The sequence below is a fragment of the Rhinolophus hipposideros genome (assembly GCF_964194185.1).
Source record: "Rhinolophus hipposideros genome assembly, chromosome: 15".
In the NCBI taxonomy this organism is placed as follows: domain Eukaryota; kingdom Metazoa; phylum Chordata; class Mammalia; order Chiroptera; family Rhinolophidae; genus Rhinolophus; species Rhinolophus hipposideros.
The window spans coordinates 47,676,161-47,695,730 of NC_138061.1; the positions used below are offsets into that span (position 1 = coordinate 47,676,161).

The following is a 19,570-nucleotide window of genomic DNA, read 5'->3' on the forward strand; positions in this document are numbered from 1 at the left end:
AAGGAGTCACGGAAAACCTGAAGGACAACTTAAGTCTCTTCTTACGGATAAATACAGAGGGTGCCAAAAACATGTATACACATTTTAAGAAAGGAATACTGTATTGAAAATTGTAATATTCAATATATACCGATAACAAAAGATGAATACAAGTCACGTTTGACTTCTGCAATCACAAGAGGCGCTCCGAGAGGTTCCCATCAGCGTCCAGACACTTCTGATTACGGTGAACTACTGCTTGAGCAACGTTGATCAAAGTGTCCACTTGTATACATTCTTTTGGCTCCCCTGGTGCATAGACTCTAAAGTGCAGCACTTTGGGAGAAGAACTGGAGGAAGATGAGAAAAGAAGGGGATAGATATTTGAGTTCATTCTGTCCCCTAAGAATGCACCACCCCAGAATTTAGTGCCTTAAAACAACGATCCTGTATTAGTTCATGATTCTTTAGGTTGGCACGTTTGGGCTGGGCTCAGCTAGTCGTGCCTGGACTCATTCATGTAGATATAGTCAGCTGTGGGGATGATGCGATGGATGTTCTAAGATGGTTTCACTCATGTCTGGTAGTCAGTCAGTGGCTGTCAGGCAGGAACCTTAGTTCTACATTGTGTGATCTGTCCAGCAGACTAGCTCAGATGTGTTCTCATGGCTGCAGCGCTCTAAGAGGGCACAAAGCGGGAGCTGCGAGGCCTCTTAATTCCTGGACTTAGGACTCAAACAACCCCACTTCTGTCACATTCTATTGGTGAAAGCAAGTCAGAGGGCCAGCCTAGATTCAAGAGGTGCGGAAATACATTCTACCTCTTGGGGTGGAATTTTAAACCAAGCAATCTGAAATTCCCCGAGCCAGACTAGCGAGATAATTTAATTGATTAAGACCCCTTGCCTTCCCTTCAGGGAAGTTGTCCTTGCCAGAAGTAATCCACTCTTTTGCCTTCTTAGTCCCACCCTCTTTTTGTGCAACTTCATTTTCTACAACTCCTTAAAGCTCCCTTCTAGTTGCTAGATCGGATGCTGCCCCATTCGTGAATCGGGTAATAAAGCCAATTCGATCTTCAAATTTACTCGGTTGAATTTTGTTCTTTAACAATGGAGAAGCCGCAAAGAATTCCTGGCCATTTAAATTCTCCCACATAGAGGCTAACTCTTGCATATTTAGCCTGAGAGGCTGTTTGGTGGGTTGGGAAGAATTCCACACATGCACTCCCTGCTATGTGAATGGTTTTCTATACCTGCCTGGGAGTGTGTACTTCCTGTGTTATCTGTACCTTCCTCCTCCATTTCTTCCCCATCTTTTCTCTCCTCCATCCATTCCAATTGGCTTTGTCTCCATTGCATCATTGAAAGAACTCTTATCAAAGTCACCAATGACCCACATCTTGCAAAGCTGATAGTTCTCTGTTCTGCTCCCATTTGACTTCTCAGGACATAGTTGAAACCTTGTAGTATTAAGGGGAGTTCCCGGGGCACTAAATCCTGTTGCACGTGTCTTTTAACTTCTTGAAGCCCTTTCTTTTCCTTGCATTCCCAATACCTCACTGACCCCATTCTCCTTCTACCTCACTAGCTGTACCTTCTCTGTTTTCTTTGCCAGTCCCTCTTCCTCTCAATGTTGGAGGGCCCCAGGGTCTGTCTTTGTCTCTCTTCTCTTCTCTTCCTACATTTTCTCCCTATATGATCTCACATAGGCTCATGGTTTAAATTGATCTGATGACTCTCAAACTTATATCATTCAACCTAAACCTCCCCACTGAGTTCCCTGGTCAACTCCACTTGGAATTTGAAAAGATATCTCCAAAAATCAAATGGCCAAACAAAGTAACTGATTTTAGACCCAGCCTCCTCTCACCCCCTCTCTTCCTGATCTTCCTCACCTTTGTAAATGACAGCAACATCTACCTAGTTGCTCAAGGTGAAAACATGTGGGGTCATCCTTGATTTCTCTTTCCCTCACATTCCACACCCAATTTATCAGTAAGCCCTATTGGCTGTATCTCCAAGATATATCCCCAGTGCAACCTCTTGTCACCATTTCCAGTGCTGTGTCCCTAGTCCAAGCCATAGCCTCCTCGCTCTGGGACTGCTGCAATGGCTTCCTAACCACTTTCAGCACCTTCTTGTCCATCTTCCATGTAGCGGCCCTCTGAAGCGTAAGTTAGATTCTGTATCTGCTTAAAAACTACCAGTGATCTTTACTGAAACTGGAAGTACATAAATCTACAGTTTACCAAAGCGACGAGGCTTCGTCCATTAATGTCACTGACCTCACCCCCTTCTACTCTCCCCCAACCCCTTGCGTGAGTCCCACGGACCTCTCCAAGTGCCTTCCTCTCTAATGGCTTTTGCACTTCCTGTTTCTTCCACTTGGAAGCCCTTCTCCCAGATCTTTAGCATGTGTCAGTACCCGAAAGTACCCTTGTCATGTATTTGTTTTCATGCATGTTGCATGTTCCCACATTCCCCCACTCCCGAACAGAAGAGAATGCGAGCTTGTGTCTATCTTGTTTACAGCTGTGTGCAGTCTGGGGCAGGGCCTGACTCACAGGAGAAGCTCAGTGTACGTACATTAGCGCCTTGACTGTGAGGACTAGAGCTAAGATTGTTAGAGCTGGAAGAGAAATAGTCCAACCTTATGGTTTCACAGACGGGGAAACAGAAGCACAGACAGTCACTTGTCCAGCGGCACGAACGCAAACTTATGCAAGTCCAGTTGGTCATACACAATCCTGAGGTTTTTCCCCGTGCACAGTAGTAGCCACTAAAGTGAGTTAGTTATTTCACCCTACAAGCTCCATACCAGGTTATCACGAAAACAAATCTCAGATCAAATTCTGTCACCCATGCAAATATCTAATAAAACAAACATTTAATAGCAAGTAGCCCCAAAACCAGTTCTTACCATCTGTTCTGTAGTCAGTGAAGGGCCAGCTCTCTGTCCTTGTAGATGTTCTACCACCTTGCCTGAAGGGTCCACCCAAGGAAGATATGACATTCTAGAGGCAGGATTCATGTAGACTGATGGACATATCAGGCAACCAGAATAGCTCGGGACAGGGCACCCTAAAGGAGTCAGTCTGATGCATCATCTCTAAGTGACATAAGCCGTTTTAGCCAATGTACATATCTGGAATACTACTAATTTCACCACAGGAAAGCTCATTTCCAAAACCTGTTGTGCTACTTAATAAGTCATGAATTTTACTGATGAATTCATTATGGCATTCTCTATGCTAATCAGCAAAGCTGCAAGAGTAGATTGAGACTTGGAGAGCTGCAGAGGCTGCTGAGTTGATTGTGTGTGATTGTATAGTTTCTTCTTAACTTCCAGGTTCTTCGACTTTGAATTGGTAACTTGAAATCCGATGTAGTGGACTATTACACTATGGAAATTGGTAACAGGGTCTTCCTCCATGGAGAGCCAGTGATTAAACATTTATCCGCATACCCCCAGGGACCGCTGCAGTGGGGCCATTCTGATAAAATGCCGGATGACCACCTCACGCTCATGACAACCTCATGATGCTCGGTCTTGGCTGCACGGTAGAAAGTACCTGGGACCTTTAAGACAAGGCTGATTGCTAGGTCCCTGTAGGTGGAGATTCTGACTTGACTGGGTAGGGGCGTGGCTATCAGGACACATTTAAAGCTCACCAGGTGGTTCTAATCTGCAACGAGGGTCACACTCACACTTGGATGTCACACTGTCTACGCCATATATTCTAACAGTCTCACAAAAAGGTAATAGCAAAACCAGGCTTAGCACCAGACCTGCTTCCCCCCCAGCCCAGAGCTCCTGGCAAAAGGATGGAAAAGTTTAAAAGTTCTGAGTGTTTGCAAATGTGGCTGAGGGTCAGCCCTCAGCACTTGGGGGTTAATGAAGGAGCCCAGGAGCCCAGGGAAGGCTGTGCCAACCCCAAAGAGCTCCAGGCTCGCTCTTCAGGGTTATCTCAGCCTCATCCCCCAGAGCATCTTACAGGGTGTGTGTGTGTGCAAGCTAGAAGGCTAACCCCAGGGAAAGGGAGACAGACTAACCCTTCAGAGGGCAAGGTGCTGGAATAGCCCTCTGAGGGGGTGAAGACCAGCACCTCAGAAAGTGGGTGTACGACTAGATCTGCAGAGCTGGGTGAGGGAAGCTAATCCCCCAAAGAGGGGTAAGGAGTTCGTTTCCTCCTCCTCAAAGGGCAGGAGAGACAACTTTTACCCCTGTGGTAGGATGTCTTCTACCACCTTAGTTAATTCTATAAAGGTAACCTGCAGCAGTCCCTGGCTCCATGTCCCTACCCAACGTGACCGCCTTTGCAGGACCTGCTCCTTTTGTATCAGGAAACAGACTTCCTTGTAACTCCTCTGGCCAGGACATTGCTCCCTCCCCACACCCAACCTTACTCTTTTCCTTCTAGGGCAGGGCCCTGGGGGCTGGGCCGGCTGTCTGTCTCTCTCCAGGAGTCTGTGTACAGGAGGCTTGTCCTGCGACCACGACAGGGGACTTGGACAAGGGTGCCATCCCTGCAGTCACCACCAGGGACCCCACCCAGCACTGCCTTGAGCTTATGACCTCTGGGCCACACATTTAATTACTGAAAGCTGCAAACAGATTGGTTCCCAAACCCCAGCTGAGCTAGGCCTGGGAGGCAAGGAAACTGCATGAGCCAAGCTGGGGCCATGTAGCTATGGGAGACGACTCACAGCCATGTCTGGCACCAAGCAGAGGAAAGCCTGCTGGGAAGAGGCCAGGTCAGGTCAGCCCTGGGCTGAGGTGCGCAAGGAAGGGGGCTGCCAACCTGGCCTGACGAAGGGCAGAGGGCTTCCCAGACAAGGATGCGGCTGGGGCAGCGTTGGGATCTCACCTGGCCGCTGAGAAGGGCATTTCCAGAGACTGGGGAAAGGGGCCCCTTCACCCCACCCTGGTCTGCTGCACCTTCTCAAATGTGGCACTCCGCCTCTCTCAGGTTGAGCAACTCCACTTCCTTATTTCATGCACGTCTTGCACACTTTAAATACCTTAGCTGTTAGGTTCTGCCCGTTTCCTATAGTTTTACTTCTTGACAACAGTGGGAAGTATGCATTTCTATGTACCCCGGATTAGCTCGCGCGCTGTCTCCCTAGAGCTCCTCTGTGCACGCTCCGTCAGGCCCCGTTAGTACAGGCGTTTCCAGAGTGGCACGCGACGTCCCGGGCGAATCCCTTGCCCCCTCTCCTCGCCGATCCTCCTCTGGGTGCTGGGCCATAGCCCCGCCCTCATCCCGCCCCCTCCCAGAGGCTGGGCCGCTGCCTGGCGCCCATTGGCCACTGGCGCTGGCTGGTCCGGGCCTTGGCTGTGATTGCGGCTCACCAGTGTCAGTCCCCGAGCGAGCGCTGGTGGCGGGGCGGGCAGCCCGGCAGGCAGCCGCAGGTGGGGCCACTCTCAGTCGGGGACCCGGCCCGGGAGCCCGGCCCCGGGTGTGCACAGGATGCCCCGCGGGGACTCGGAGCAGGTGCGCTACTGCGCGCGCCTGTCCTACCTCTGGCTCAAGTTCTCGCTCGTCATTTACTCCACAGTGTTCTGGGTAAGTGACCCGCAGGGCCCCGGGATGGGGGCAGGGGACACTCCCTCGACCACCCCCACGCGGATCGCGGGTTGGGTCCAGACTTGGCTGCTCCTGGGAGGGCGTGCGGAGCGGGGGGCACGCCGGGCTCCTCCCCTTGTCCCTCCCTGGGAGCCGGGAGATTCTGGCGGCCGAGCTCAGCTTGAATTTCAGCCGCGGGGTCGGGATTGTTAGACGTGGGTAGCTGCCACGGAGCAGCGCCGGGCTCACCTGCGTGCACCAGCGGCCCCATCCTCCGCGGCCCAGCGCGTGGGCCGGCTCTGAGCGCGGTGCCTCCCGCAGCCGCCTGTCCCGTGTTACCGAGTTCGCGTCGCTGTCAACCTGTGGAGCAGACGTGTTCAGGCTTTGGGGCCCTGGCCTCCCAGGCCGGTCCCCACTGTTGACTTGCTGATGCCCCTGAGCAAGGTGCTACCCGCTGCTCTGCGTCTTCTCTGGGTGGGAAGGAGGATGGATGCACGTGCCTTGTTCGGGGAGAGGGTGGGAGGATTCCTCCGGATGACATCCAGGGAGGTCTCCGGCTGCTCCTAGGAGCCCAGGAACGGTTTCCGTGCCCACCAGGCTTTACCGCCTCTACTGTCTTGTCACCGGACAGGATGGTAGCAGTTAGACGGGAACCAGCCTTCGAATCCTGCCGCTGCCACTTTCTAGCTGAGTGATCCCGGGGAAGTTACTTCAGTTCTCTCAGGCATCATTTTCCCGTATGCAAACAGAGACAGTAATCATCGTCAGCTTTTAGGATGGTTGCGGAGGGGAAATGAAATAGGCCAAGTACAGTGCTTAGCACAGGGACCAGTGAAGAAGAGCTCGCGGGTGAGCCGTTTTTATTATGATGGGCAGGGAAGTTGGGCCTTCTTAATACACTCTCCCAAGAGACTGAATTTCCTTTTTAAAAAAAAAATATATATTTTTTTTCAGTTACAGTTGACATTCAATATTATTTTATATTAGTTTCAGGTGTACAGCGTAGTGGTTAGATATTGGGATAATTTATGCAGTGATTCCCCTGATTAGTGTAGTACCCACCTTGACAATGTTCTCTCTGCTGTACTTTACATCCCCGTGAGAAGCTGGATTTCTTTATGGAGATTTCAGACTAGGCTAGCCCCCACCTAGAAATGAAGACATCGTTCTACAGCCTAACTCCAGCCCTGGCACTGTGGCATAGCCCCCTGCCCCCAGTGTGCCACAGGGCAGACTTGCCCAGGGACAGGAGAAGGAGTAATTGACATCCATTCCCCAAAACGCACACGCTCCAGATCTCCTCCTTGGGTCTGTTCTGCTCGCAGGAACGGCTAGATTTGCCAACAGGCCTGACTTTCCTGTGACCCTTCTGTAGATGTGATCTTAACTACTGGTCAAGCGATCCAGATCCCAGTTTTGTTCTGTTACTTACCGGGAGGTCTTAGGCAAGTCACTTCCCTGTTTGGGGCCTCAGAGCTGTTAAATGACTTGCCCTTCTAGAAAACTAGGTGAGCCCAGTTCCCGATCTGGTTCTCTGACTCTAGGTGGGAGAGAGATGAGCAGTATGTTTGGGGGCCAGAGGATGGAGCATGGACCCATTGGTAGAAGCTCAAGGGAGACAGAATGTTGTATGTGGGATTGGGGTGGGGATGACTTGAGCTCTCATTCAACATTGTGTTCTCTCCCATTGTTGCATCAGAATCCACTAGAAAGTTTTCAAAACACTACAGATGCCTGGGCATAGGTATTTATTTAAACTCATTGAAGCTCTCCAGGTAATTCTAGTGTGTAGTCAGGGGTGGAAACTGCTGGATCAGATGGTTTCATAGGCTCCTCGATTCTGATTCTGGGATTCTTTGCCTGCCCCTTGCTTGTCTAGCCTTAGGAGCTCTTCTGTCAGTCAGGCAGAGTTGAAAGAGGCAAGGCAAAGCTTGATGGGAGGGGAGGTAGGGAAATAAGGGAAGACCAGGAGTCAGAAGGTGGGGGTTATGTTTCTGGCTTCACTCCTTCTCTCCATATGTAATCACTGACCAGTCTCTTCACCTCCTTGCACCTCCATTTTCCAATCTGTAAAATGGGTAACTGATATTGTTTTCCATTCCTCATTGGACTCTTTTTAGGATTAGTGATGTGGGGAGATAGTGACCTGTGGGCAAGCCAAGTGCTCTATAAAAGAAAGTGATGCCGTTAAAACTACACTTGAATAGCCAAGACTTTGTTCTGTCGTCCCCTGTTTCCCAGAGAGAAAACCACCTTATGGCCCTTGTTTTGCTTCTTCTTTTGGGGGCAGGGTGGGACTCAGAACTTGGAATCCTTTCTCTCCAGCCAACTGAGATTGCCTTACCAAATCCTTGACTTCTTATCGCTGGCAGTTTGTCTGCTTAAAAATCTTCCCACCCATGCCAAGAACTCAGCCACCTGGCAGCTCTGCCAGGGCACTTCCAGGTGCCAGAGTTTCACTGCAGGGTGGAGGCCCCGCGTAAGTAATTTTTCCAAGACTAGGTTTGCTGTTTATTGGAAATCATTACAGGAAAGCCCATTATTTCTGGTACCATCCCTCAGGAGGAGGAGTGGTGCCAAGGGTTACTTGCTTTATAAGCCCAAAGTGCTAACACTTTCATCTCAGTCTTTAGATCTGGAAGGGACCATTAGTTTTACCATAGCCATGCACCTGCTGTAAGACTTTTTGTTTTAAAACTTAGTATCAAATAATGACATTGTACAAAATTTAAAAGTACAGAAGAGTAGTCATCAGTGATGAGCTTCCCTCCTACCCCTCCGCTGGCCTGTCCTGTCCACATCTATTACCAGTTTCTTGTGATTCTTCTCTGAGCTAATATCCTAGCCATAGGATGCGCTAGGCACACGTGCATGCATTACATATACTTTTTACCCTACACAAGGTCGCACACTATACACAGTTCTGCCCTTACATTTTCACTTAAAGTTAAATCCATCTAAGTTTTGGAGCTCTGCTAGCAGATGCCTCATTCTGTTTGATAGCTGCATAGAATTCACTCTAGGCTATGCCAACATTTATTTAATCAGTCCCCAGCTGGGGAACGCAGGTTATTTTCAATTTCTAGTTACTGTAAATAGTGCTGCATTGAGTATCTTTGAATGAGTTGCCTTGCACATATGTGTGTATGTCTCCAGAGTAATTTTTAGAAGTGGAATTGCTGGGTTAAAGGGTATGTAAATGTATAATATACATACAGACATGCACCGATCGTAATTGTAGACAGCTTGATGAATTTTTACAAAGTGAACACACGTGTATCATGAGCCCCCAGGATCAACCAACAGAATGGACGGCAGAAGTCAGAGGCCCCTTGTGCCTGCTTCCTGTCCCGACCTCTTCCCTCCAGTGGTAATAACGATCGAAGTGTCTAACAGCCTAGCACCTGGTTTCATATGTGCACTTACCATGTTCATAGATGGTTTTTAAAATTTTTTTTTATTGGGGAACAGTGTGTTTCTCTAGGGCCCATCAGCTCCAAGTCGTTGTCCTTCAATCTAGTTGTGGAGGGCGCAGCTCAGCTCCAAGTCCAGTCGCCATTTACTTGCAGGGGGCGCAGCCCACCATCCCATGTGGTAATTGAACTGGCAACCTCGTTGTCAAGAGCTTGCCCTCTAACCAACTAAGCCATCCTGCCGCCCTTCCGGAAGCTCAGTGGCAGCTCATTTTCATCAAACTAGTTGTGGAGGGTGCAGCTCACTGGCCCATGTGGGAACAGAACTGGCAACCCTGTTGTTCAGAGCTTGCGCTCTAATGAAATTGAGCCATCGGCCGCCCCTTGATAGATGTTTTGAAATTGCCCTACATGGAGGTTTTATCAATTGTACCATTATTATATTTGTTTAAACTGACTCTTTAAACTTAAATTTGTTCTTAGAAGGAGAGCTTATGTCATGACTGCCAATGGGGAATCAATATGTCCTCATTAAAAATACCGGGTAACAGTTACAATAGATATAGTTCAGGGAAAACAAAACGTTATTAAATCATAGCTAGATATTGTGGGTGCTGTAGGCTGTGAATCCGAGGCTGCCGTCTTTGTTCAAAAAGCAGATTGGCAAGTATTTGAGAGGCTTAAAGACAAACTGGCACCCAAACTGGTTTGCTCCTTGATGTAATCGGGAGGATTGGAAGGGAATTGAGCAATGAAAACTGTTCTCTGTCTATGAGTCAATATGAGTCTGACCGTGAACAACTTACAGTGGGCTCCTGTTGCACTCTGTTTTCAGAGGGGAGCCTCAAGGCCCAGAGAGAATGTGTTTCAGGGCCACTCCGCGGGTTGGCATGAACCCCCAGGTATCCTGTCCCCCGGTCATGGCTCCTTTCCTGCGGTAGGGTCCTGAGGATGTCTCCATGAGCAGTGAGCTCACCCCCAGGCCCCTGGAGCCTCCTCTTCCCACCACGCCGGATGAATCATTCGGACACATGTGCCCTCAGCCCATTGGGGACATACCTCTAATTTTAGCACTGACCACAGGGTATTCTAGAGATCTGTTTACACAACTGTTTTTCCTTGTGGGACTGTGGGTTCCTGGAGGTCAGGAGTGTCGCTCATTCATACCTTCTTCCAAATGCTGGTCGTGGGGCCTGGCACACAGTAGGTGCTCAGGGGAGGCTTGTTCCCTTGGGGTGCTCGAGTCCCAAACTACGTATTGTAAGCAAGGATCTGAGATGGCGGTGTCTGGATTAGAGGCTGACCTGGGTGTGTGGTTAGATTTTGCTGAGGCCTTGAATTTGCAAAGTAGACTGGGCTGCATGGAGATACTGGCTCTTTAGAAAGCACCAAGCCTGTTGCCTTGACAAGGGAGGTGTTGACTAATCATTATTATTCGTATTATTAGTAGTAGTACATATGTATGGGGAATATTAGTAGTAATATTAGGAAGAAAAGAACTTAGGGGGTGAGTGGGAAGGGAGTGGATGTGGGTAAATAGTGGAGGTACTAAGTGCCAAAGGCAACATTAATTCTCCTTTGCCTTCTCCAAGGATGGACCCTGTTATCATAGCTTGGCCTGTGACTCTTTATATTATGGTTAAGAGTATGGACTCTGGACCAGGCTGAGTTGGGTTCAAAACCCACTAACTTCCATGTGCTTCACTTGCCCGCCCGCCTGTAAAATGAGTGATATTAGAACCTTCCTGAGAGTTGCTTAGACCATTAAATGCTTAGAGCGATGCCAGGTACACGATAAACACTGCATCAGCTAAGTACAAGTTAGCCATTCTTCTCCTACCTTCTTCTCTATTCTAGGTGCCCAAGATCCATAGACTGAGAATGCGAAGGGTCCTTAAAGACCCCTCTAATGTGACCTTTTTCATTTTACTGAGGAGAAAACAGGCCTGGAGAGAGGAAGCGAATCTCTTGAGACCCCACAGCAAGTTAGTGACAGACCAAGATCAGGACCCAGGTTGCCTGACTCCAGTTTCTTCACTGGGTCACTATGACCTTTACCAGCCACCCCCCTTCTCCTGAAAGAAGTGGTCCCTCTCTGGTATCAGGGCTCAGGATGTGGGTGGAAGATAGCATTCCTGGAAGAAGCCTGGTCCATGGCCTCCCAATTAAGCACTAGAACTAGAGGAAGCCAGATGAAAAAGAAAATAGATTTAGTTTCCAGTAGGAATGTCTAACTTTTGAAAAGAGCTTTATTGTTTTGGTGAAAATAATATGTGTGCATAGTTTTGAAAAATTTCAAGCCATTCAGGTAAGTGCAGCAAAAGCAGTAACAGTCACGTTCGATCACGTTCGATTCTACCACCGGGAAAGAACTGCTGTTACATGTTGGCAAACCACCGTCAGGATATCTCCTTGTATGAACATGTATATATTTTATTTCCTTAATTTTCTAAAAACTGTGCTCGATTCTTCAGGCAGGTCCATTTTCCTCTTGTTGTAGGCAAGCATTTCAAAGATAAAATAGTGAAGCTCAAGCAGAAAGTGAGGCAGCCTTCATACTGGAGTCGTCGCCACTGTCCCCGTGACTAATAGGCTGTCAAAGAAGATCTGGTAGCCATAGGTCTGGGCTCCAGCCTTGGGCAGAGAAGTCCTCCCCTCCCCAGTCTAGAGTCCAGAGAATCGGGAAGGCAGCCCTGGAAGGGGATTGGAGAATCTTCCAATGCACTCATTTTCCAGATGAGCAAACTGAGGCCCCAATAAAGTTTCTTTCTTCTGAGTCTAGGCTTCGGTGCCTGATCCCTCTCTACCTGTAAGGCACGGATTGTTTTAAGTTGTAGGACTGGATTGGGACCTCACTGCCTTTGGTTGTTTGTTGCTGAGAAGCAGGAGTAATGAGCTGCCTCCTTCCTCCCCCTTCCCAGTGCCACTTCTCTCTGGGTGACTCACAATGCCACTCTGGGGTGGGGCTCAGTAAACAGATAAGGGACTGATAATGAAATTTCTGTACCAGCTGGCTCCACACACAGGGCAGGATGTCTTCTGGGTAAGCCCAGAACACAGGGGATTGAAAAGAGAAGCCTTTTCCAGAAAGAACCTTTGGATCTGAGTGGGTTTAAACCAACATTTTAGTGGAAGACAGGGGAGTCCAGTCTTGACCTGCCATTATTTCCAAGGTGGGGACTGTTCGTTCGTTTGCTTATTCAGTCGACAAATAGTTATTTGATGCCTATTGTACGTGCCAGGCATTGTGATAGTTACTGGGAAGCAACTATAAACAAGAAGGGCTTAGTCCAGGCCTTGGAAGATAGACAGACCAGTAAATAAACACAGCGTGTGATACCGTGTTTCCCCGAAAATAAGACCTAGCTGGCCCATCAGCTCTAATGTGTCCTTTGGAGCAAAAACTAATATAAGACCTGGTATTATATTATATTATATTTTATTATATTATATTATATTTTATTAAAATATATTATAAGACTGGGTCTGTCTTTTGGAGCAAAAATTAATATAAGACCCAGTATTATATTTATATTGTTATGTTATGTTATGTTATGTTATATTATATTTATTATATATATTGTTATGTTATGTTATATTATATTATATTATACCGGGTCTTATAGTAAAATAAGATCAGGTCTTATATTAATTTTTGCTCCAAAAGACACTTTAGAGTTGATGGTCTGGCTAGGTCTTATTTTCAGGGAAACATGGTAAGTACTAAACAGAAAATTAGGGAACAAGTGGTGCGAGATGGGAGTTCCTACATTAGATGGGTGGTCCTGGAAGGCCTTTAGGAGGAGCTGACATTTCAGCTGAAGCTCATAGAGTGAGAAAGAGCCAGCCATAAAAAGGCATCTCAGACAGATGGAATAGGAGGGTGAGGAGCCGGTTTGATTGGCTGCGTGACTATGGACAAGTTACGGATAGCTCCCTGTGCCTCAGTTTCCTTGTCTGTGGGAGGGGGAACCATTGTACCTCCCACAGGGGCCAGGCTTGCATGGGGTGATGCCCCCAGGGCTGTTCGTATAAGAGCCTTGTGCTTGATACGCATTAGCACAGATATCCGGAGGACTGGCATCACTGGGCAGGAGCCCAAGCTCACTGGGTGTGGTGAGGGGCTGGCCGGGCACGGGAGGAGCTGCCATCTTGTGATTGCCCCACCGTACTTTGCTTCACCTCTTTGGATCCTCAGAACAGCCTTGTGGGCTGGGTAGACAGGGGCACATGTTATAGCTGAGGAGACTGAGGCCTTGAGAGGGAATGTGACTGGCACAACCAACCATTTGCATCCATCCACGAGACAAGAGCTGTTTCACTGTAGAAACAATACCTGCTGTGTTTTATTTAATTTTTCCAAAGGAGACTTTCCCACCAATGGAGGTGTTTGCATCTTGGCCTACGTGGAAGTAAATATTTGCCCAGAAGGTAGAGGGAAAACAGCCTTGGCCTGGTCAGGACTCAGAGCCCTCCAGCTTCCTGCAGGAGAGCTCCTCCCAGGATGCAGCATGTGGCCTTGGACCAGTCACACAGCCTCCCCAAGCTGTTTCCCGTCGCCTGGTAGGGGATGGGCGGTGCTGGGTGCAGTGTAGGGGGGTGCTGCGGAGGTGCTTGGGGCCAGGCAGTCAGCTCCTGTGCACCCATTGCCTGCTGGGTCAGTTACTGTGCACCCATTGCGTGCCAGGCAGTGCGCCCAGAGATGGGAGCAGTGTGCTTGGCGGTGGGGGGAGGCCAGGCCCCAGCCCATCCTGTCACAGGTTGGGGTGAAGTCTCCTGGCTAGAGTAGAATGGGGTGCCAGCTTCCAAAGCTGGCACCGAATTCTGAGACTGGGTCACTTTTTTGTGGGCCTTGACTGTGGCCTGAGGCCCCCCCACCGAGAGAATTTGACAAGTATACATGTCCAGGCCCCACGCTCAGAGCTGATTCCATGTGTCTGGGGTGGGGCCCTAGCACCTATAATTTTTAAACTTCCCCCTATGATTCTAATGTGCAGCTGGAGTGGAAACTGCAGCTCATGATGTGTCTGAGGGAATTCTGACAGGGCTGGCCGGGTTTCCAAGATGACTTCCTTTGCATTTGAATCCTGAGTGATGTGCTGAATCTTTTCCCAACCCTGCCAACAATCTGGACAGCCTCTGTGAGCTGGGGAAGTTAGTGTGTACCTTTGGGAGAGGCACACTGCCAAGGGAGTGGGCCCAGAAAGGGAAAGAGCGTGCTAGCTGGGGGAGGAGGAGAGGTGTGGGGGTGGGGCGGACACTGGTGGGGCCAGTCTGCAGAGGTGTGTGGAGACTCCCCCAGCCTGGGGGTATGGGAGGCTGGGCTTCTGTCTCCGAGGATGGAGGATGGGCATCCAGGGTTCTAGAAGTTTGTTTTCCTTTTGATTATCTTTACAACGTATTTTACCTGCCCTAAAGTCAACACTTCTCTGTAGTTAACTTTATAACTTGAAGAAGTCTCTATAGACTTCAGTTTCTTGAGTCCGGGAATCACATACTTGCGGAGTGAGCTGTGACAATTCCTCCCATCCCCTCACCCCCCCATTCATATGTCTCCAGTTTGAGAACTGCTGATGCGTGGACATCAGATTGGGAAGCTGGTTGTGAACTCTCGAGTCTCAGTTCTGGCCCCCGTAGGAGAGGTGCAATAGGTGGTAGGGAAACAGACCCCAGAAAGGAGTGATTAGTTTACTTGGGGTCGTGGTGATGAGCTCACGGCCAACTCTGTAGTGAGTTGAATGGTGTTCCCCCCTCAACTCACCCCCAGACATGATATGTTCATGTCCCAGCACCTGTGAATGTGACCTTATTTGGAAAAAGGGTCTTTTGCAGATGTACTTAGGTTCAGAATCTTGAAATGAAACCATGTTGGATCACCTAAGTGTACCTTCAACCTGTCCTTATAAGAGAAAGACTAGGGAAGCTTTGAGACCGACGGGAAAAGACAAACACAGAGGTGAGGGCTATGTGAACACATTGACTCACAAGGCAAGGAATGCTGGAGCCTCCAGAAGCTGGAAGAGTCAAGGGAGGGTCTTCCCCTAGAGCCGCTGGAGGGAGCATGGCCCTGTGACATCTTGATTTCTGACTTCTGGCCTCCAGAATTGTGAGAGAATACATTTCTGTTGTTTTAAGGCACGTCGTTTCTAGTAGTTTGTTATGGCAGCCCCAGGAAACTAATGCAAGCCCTTTGCTTCATCAGGTTGCCTCCCTAGGGAGGGGCCCAATTGAGCAGGGCCCTGCTCGATGGTATTTACCTTTCCCTACAGTGGGGTTGTGCTGAAGACTGAGGACGAGATGGAGGTGGGGCTGGGGGAGGAGCAAGGCTGGCAGGGGGTGGCCTCTAGTCCCACCCCTCCCATAACCCACCCCTCCAGTGGCCCCGCCCACTCGTAGCTCCCTGTCATCCACACAAGTCAAAGGCTGTTTCTTCTGGACTTCTCCTCTGGAAGGGAAGCTTGATGGAAAGGGGTTAAAACAGGGGAAGGACTTCCTGGTTCTGAAAGTAGTTAAATTGAAACTGCTTGCCACGTGGGGCTATAAAACATCTGACATTCCTTTACAACCTTTATCAGAACAGGAGTGGCACCTATCGTTTGGGGCAGTTAAGATGTGGCTTAGAATCCAGTTGGGCCGCACTGTGAACTTTGAAGGGACCTGGAGGTCATCTGGTGCAGCCAGCCCTGTCCTTTCAGAGGGGAGGACGCTGTGACCAGATAGCACAGCAAGTGCCACTAGTTCTAAAAATCCGTGGCCAGTGGGACAAACTCCATCATTCGGAGGGGACAATGGACACTACTCAGTGGTTTCACCCCCGTATCATTCTCTCCAGATGGCATGTGAGTGCCCCACGGTAAACGGGCCTGTTGCTGTGCCTGGGGACAGAGGCCTGATGTGTGACTTACCGCAGACTGACCTTCTCTGCAGGGCCCGAAAGAACTCAGGCAGCAGGAAGCCTGTGCCTCTGGCTTGGTTCTATTCAGCCTCTGACCCAGGACTGCTGTTTGCCTGGCTCTGTGCTGGGCGGAGGATACAAATATGCCAACCCTGCCCCTATCCCTTGAGAAGCTGGCACTCACTGAGTCCTGGCAGCGTGGTCAGGACAGCTGCAGACATTTTGTGATAGGGGTGGGGCTGGCCGGGGGCTCCCAGGAGGCTCTTGCAGAGACACTGAGTCAGCACGGGACAGCTGGGCTGTAGGCACCCATAGAGCAGCAGCCACTCGACCCTTCCCATCCTCAAGCCGAGTAAGACTCATGATCAGAGCAGAAATGAGAGGAGGACAGGAGTAGTTCAGGGACCACAGTCCCTGAGACAGGAGTGGGGCCGTTTGTTTCTGTCTTCCTTGTCCCCTGCGGCCCCCTCTGCTGGGGCCTCACTTAGCATTAAACTCTTCCCTTTGCAGTGAGAAAGTCCCCACTGCCTGCCCTCTGGTGCTTTCTGCTTCCTCCTCCTTAGTCGTTTTAAAGCTAACAGTTAGTTAACCAGCACTCCTCATGTGCTGGCTGCTGGGCTGAGCTGTTTTCTAGACATTCTCTCATTAATCCTCCAGCCACCCTGAGAGGCAGCACTTTTTTTTTTTTTATTTTTTTGGGGGGGAATATTGGGGAACAGTGTGTTTCTCCAGGGCCCATCAGCTCCAAGTCATTGTCCTTCAGTCTAGTTGTGGAGGGTGCAGCTCAGCTCCAAGTCCAGTCGCCATTTTCAATCTTAGTTGCAGGGGGTGCAGCCCACCATCCCATGTGGGAATTGAACCCGCAACCTCGTTGTTGAGAGCTCGTGCTCTAACCAGCTAAGCCATCTGGCTGCCCCGAGGCAGCACTTTTATGGGCCCATTCTATGCCGAAGTAAAGAGTGGCACAGAGAGGTTAGGGAACTTGAAAGTAGATGCGAAGTGTCACTCTCTTTTGCCAGACTTCTGGGTAGCTTCCTGTCCCAGGTGTTTATCCTTGGAGGGTGTCTTTAAGAGAGGTCGGCCATTTGGGGGTGGGTTATTTGTTCACTTGGTCACTCATCTAACATTTCCTAGGCACATGGGAGTCCTTTGATTCTTCCCAAGGGTCTGCTAGAGGAGTAAGTGCCCTGGAGTGGGGACCAGCTTCCAGGGCAGGGGCCCGGGGCTCCCCCAGTGAGGCGGGCTGACTGCCACCCTCTGTGGGAAAGGAGGGAGCAGACCTGAAGTGGCACAAGTCACCTGGGCCAGGTCCTCGTCAGGCTCTCCGGAACTGTAGGAAGGCAGAAATGGAGCCAGCATAACTGTCCTTCAGAAACAGGCTTTTAGTTTTTGTTTCAGGAGAGGATATGCCAGGGCGTGAGAACTCTTGTTCCTGATGCGGGAGGGCAGCTTGCAGTAGAGAGAGCGTTGGCCTGGGAGCCTGGAGACCTGGCTCACAGCTGCTGACCCATGGCTGGTATGCTCTGTGACCTGTGGGAGTGACAGCCTGTCTCTCAGCCTCAGATTCCCATCTGCAAAATAAGGGAGTTGGGCCAGAACAGCATCCATCTGCTTTGTCCTGATGTCCACACGATGATTTTAGCTGTAATGTATACTAAAGAAAAGAATCAGTGCCTCAAATCTATGATTTCACAGCTAGATGTTGATTAGGTTAGGTCGGGACCATATTTATCTTAGTAAGAAAAGTCCGTCGATTTAAAGAACGAGTGGCACCTCCTGGTCAGGTGTAGGCTTTAACACATTCTTTGTATCTACAGATACTAAAGAAAGAATGGGGATTCTTGTGTGTTAGAGCACCTTTCAGTTTACAAAGGAGTTTCCCAATCTTTTGGGGCCCCCTGAATGACCATGAATGACCACTGGGCTGCTGTGATCATTCCTGTTTAACAGCAGACGCAACGGATGCGCAGAGAGGGAAGCGGCCTGTCCAAAGTCACACAGCTCCTAAGTGCTTCACCGAGGATCAGCGCAGCCTCAGGGAGGGGTGGGTCGCAACACCTCCTGTCACAGCTGGTGATGCTGGTTTGTTGTGCACAACTTCTCTTGTCCTAATTGTCTTAAAGCAGAGGAGGGGTTTGAAGGTGGCAAGTGAACCTTTCTGTCCCGTGCTCCAAGCCTCTCCCCCAAGCACAGGGAGGAACTCATCCTAAAGCCCCCAGGCCCTGTTTTCTAGTAGGCTCTCTTGGATGTATAATAGAATCTGTCACAGCCTATATTTATCCCCAGTCAGCAGTGAAACATCGGGTTAGGGCATTAATTCCAGGCCAGAGGAGGCTGCCTGCCCCAGGCCTCTGGTGAGCCGGCCCTGGCGGTGGCCACAGAGTTCCCAGGCCAAAGGGAGACTCGGACCTGTAAATAGACCTTCTCTTGGAAGAGATGGAACTTGTATGTTGCTTGCTTTCTCAATTTTTTTATTGTAAAAAAAAAATTTGAAACATAGAAAAGGTGAAAGAATAACAGAGTGAACTCCCATATGCCCAGCAACTAGAATCAATAATTTTAACATTTGGGCACGTCAGTGTAAGTTGCAGACACCATGACAATTCACCTCAAATATCCCAAGATGCATCTCCTAAAAAAAAAAAAAAAAAAAAAAGCACATTCTTGGATATGACCACACCACCATTATCATGCCTAAGAAAATACCAAGTGCATCTTAAAACTTCTCCAGTTGTCCCTAAGATGCTTCTCATAGTGCATGAAAAAAAGAAAAATCAGGAAAAATCAGCATCACAGCTCATGCATTGCATTGGATCTCATTTTAACAGTAACATGAGGGGTTACCTCTGAGGCCCTGAATGTTCTGGAGTCCTAGGGAAGATGGCCATGTGTTTCTTGCTTGATCTACCAAGATCTGCTGGGGGGCCTTTGCCCGCTTCTTGCCAGGGAAATTCAGAAAGTGGGAGGGAAAGGCTTGCTGGGCCTGGAAAGCGGTGTTGACCTGCGGGGTTCCCTGCTCAAGCCCCCTTCCCATTGGAAGGAGAGCTACTTCATGGCTGGGTGCCAGACCCAGAACTCCCTGAGTGCCCACCCTTAATCACCAGCTGCACACGCTGGGCCCTGTGCCAGGCACTGGGGGAGGTGCTCTAAAGAGCTAGGAGACCCAGGGCCGGCTGCCCGCAGCCTGTCTGGGCACACCCAACATGCTCTGATCATAGATGCTGTATTTGTAAACAACCAGTGTGCAGGAGGCTTTGGGGAAGTCACTGTTTCCAGGCATATGTGGGGCAGAGCTTCTTTGTCCCTTGGTTCCCACGTTTGGGGGCAGGGGGAGGGGACGGGAGAGACCCCTTCTTTCACGCAAGATGGAGAGCACTAAAACAGTAGTTTCTAGTCTAGCTGCACTTAGTGGAAATGAACTATTTTGTTTGTTTGTTTCAAACTCATAGAAAAGTTGAAAGAAGAATTCAAAGAACACTTGAATGCCTTTGAGTTACCACTTGTTAACATCTTGTCTTAATCTCTCTCTCTCTTTCTTTTCTTCCCCCCCCCACCAATAAATACATTTCTTTTTGGCCAACCCAGTTGAAAGGAAACTGCAGTCATTGTGACCTTACCCGTAAATACCCCAGCATTCAACTTTCCAAAAAGGCCATTCTTCCACTTACTGCCAATGTCCTGAAAACATCATCACCGTTAAATAAAGCATCATCTATG

At 49.3% G+C, this 19,570-nt stretch overlaps 1 protein-coding gene across 5 annotated transcripts in view; it reads left to right on the forward strand.

Annotated features, from left to right (window-relative positions):
* TSPAN15 (tetraspanin 15) overlaps nucleotides 1–19,570 on the forward strand; it is an 85,098-nt gene that overhangs the window by 26,037 nt on the left and 39,491 nt on the right. For 2 of the 5 annotated variants that reach the window (XM_081074823.1, XM_081074827.1), the window contains exon 1: nucleotides 5,331–5,545. The exons of 1 other annotated variant lie outside the window; for it this stretch is intronic. In XM_081074823.1, the coding sequence (XP_080930949.1) occupies nucleotides 5,450–5,545 (96 nt within the window). In that variant the 5' untranslated portion in view covers nucleotides 5,331–5,449. Of the gene's footprint in view, nucleotides 1–5,330; nucleotides 5,546–19,570 lie in introns of those variants that run through there. 2 more of the 5 variants (XM_081074824.1, XM_081074826.1) reach the window with 1 other exon arrangement.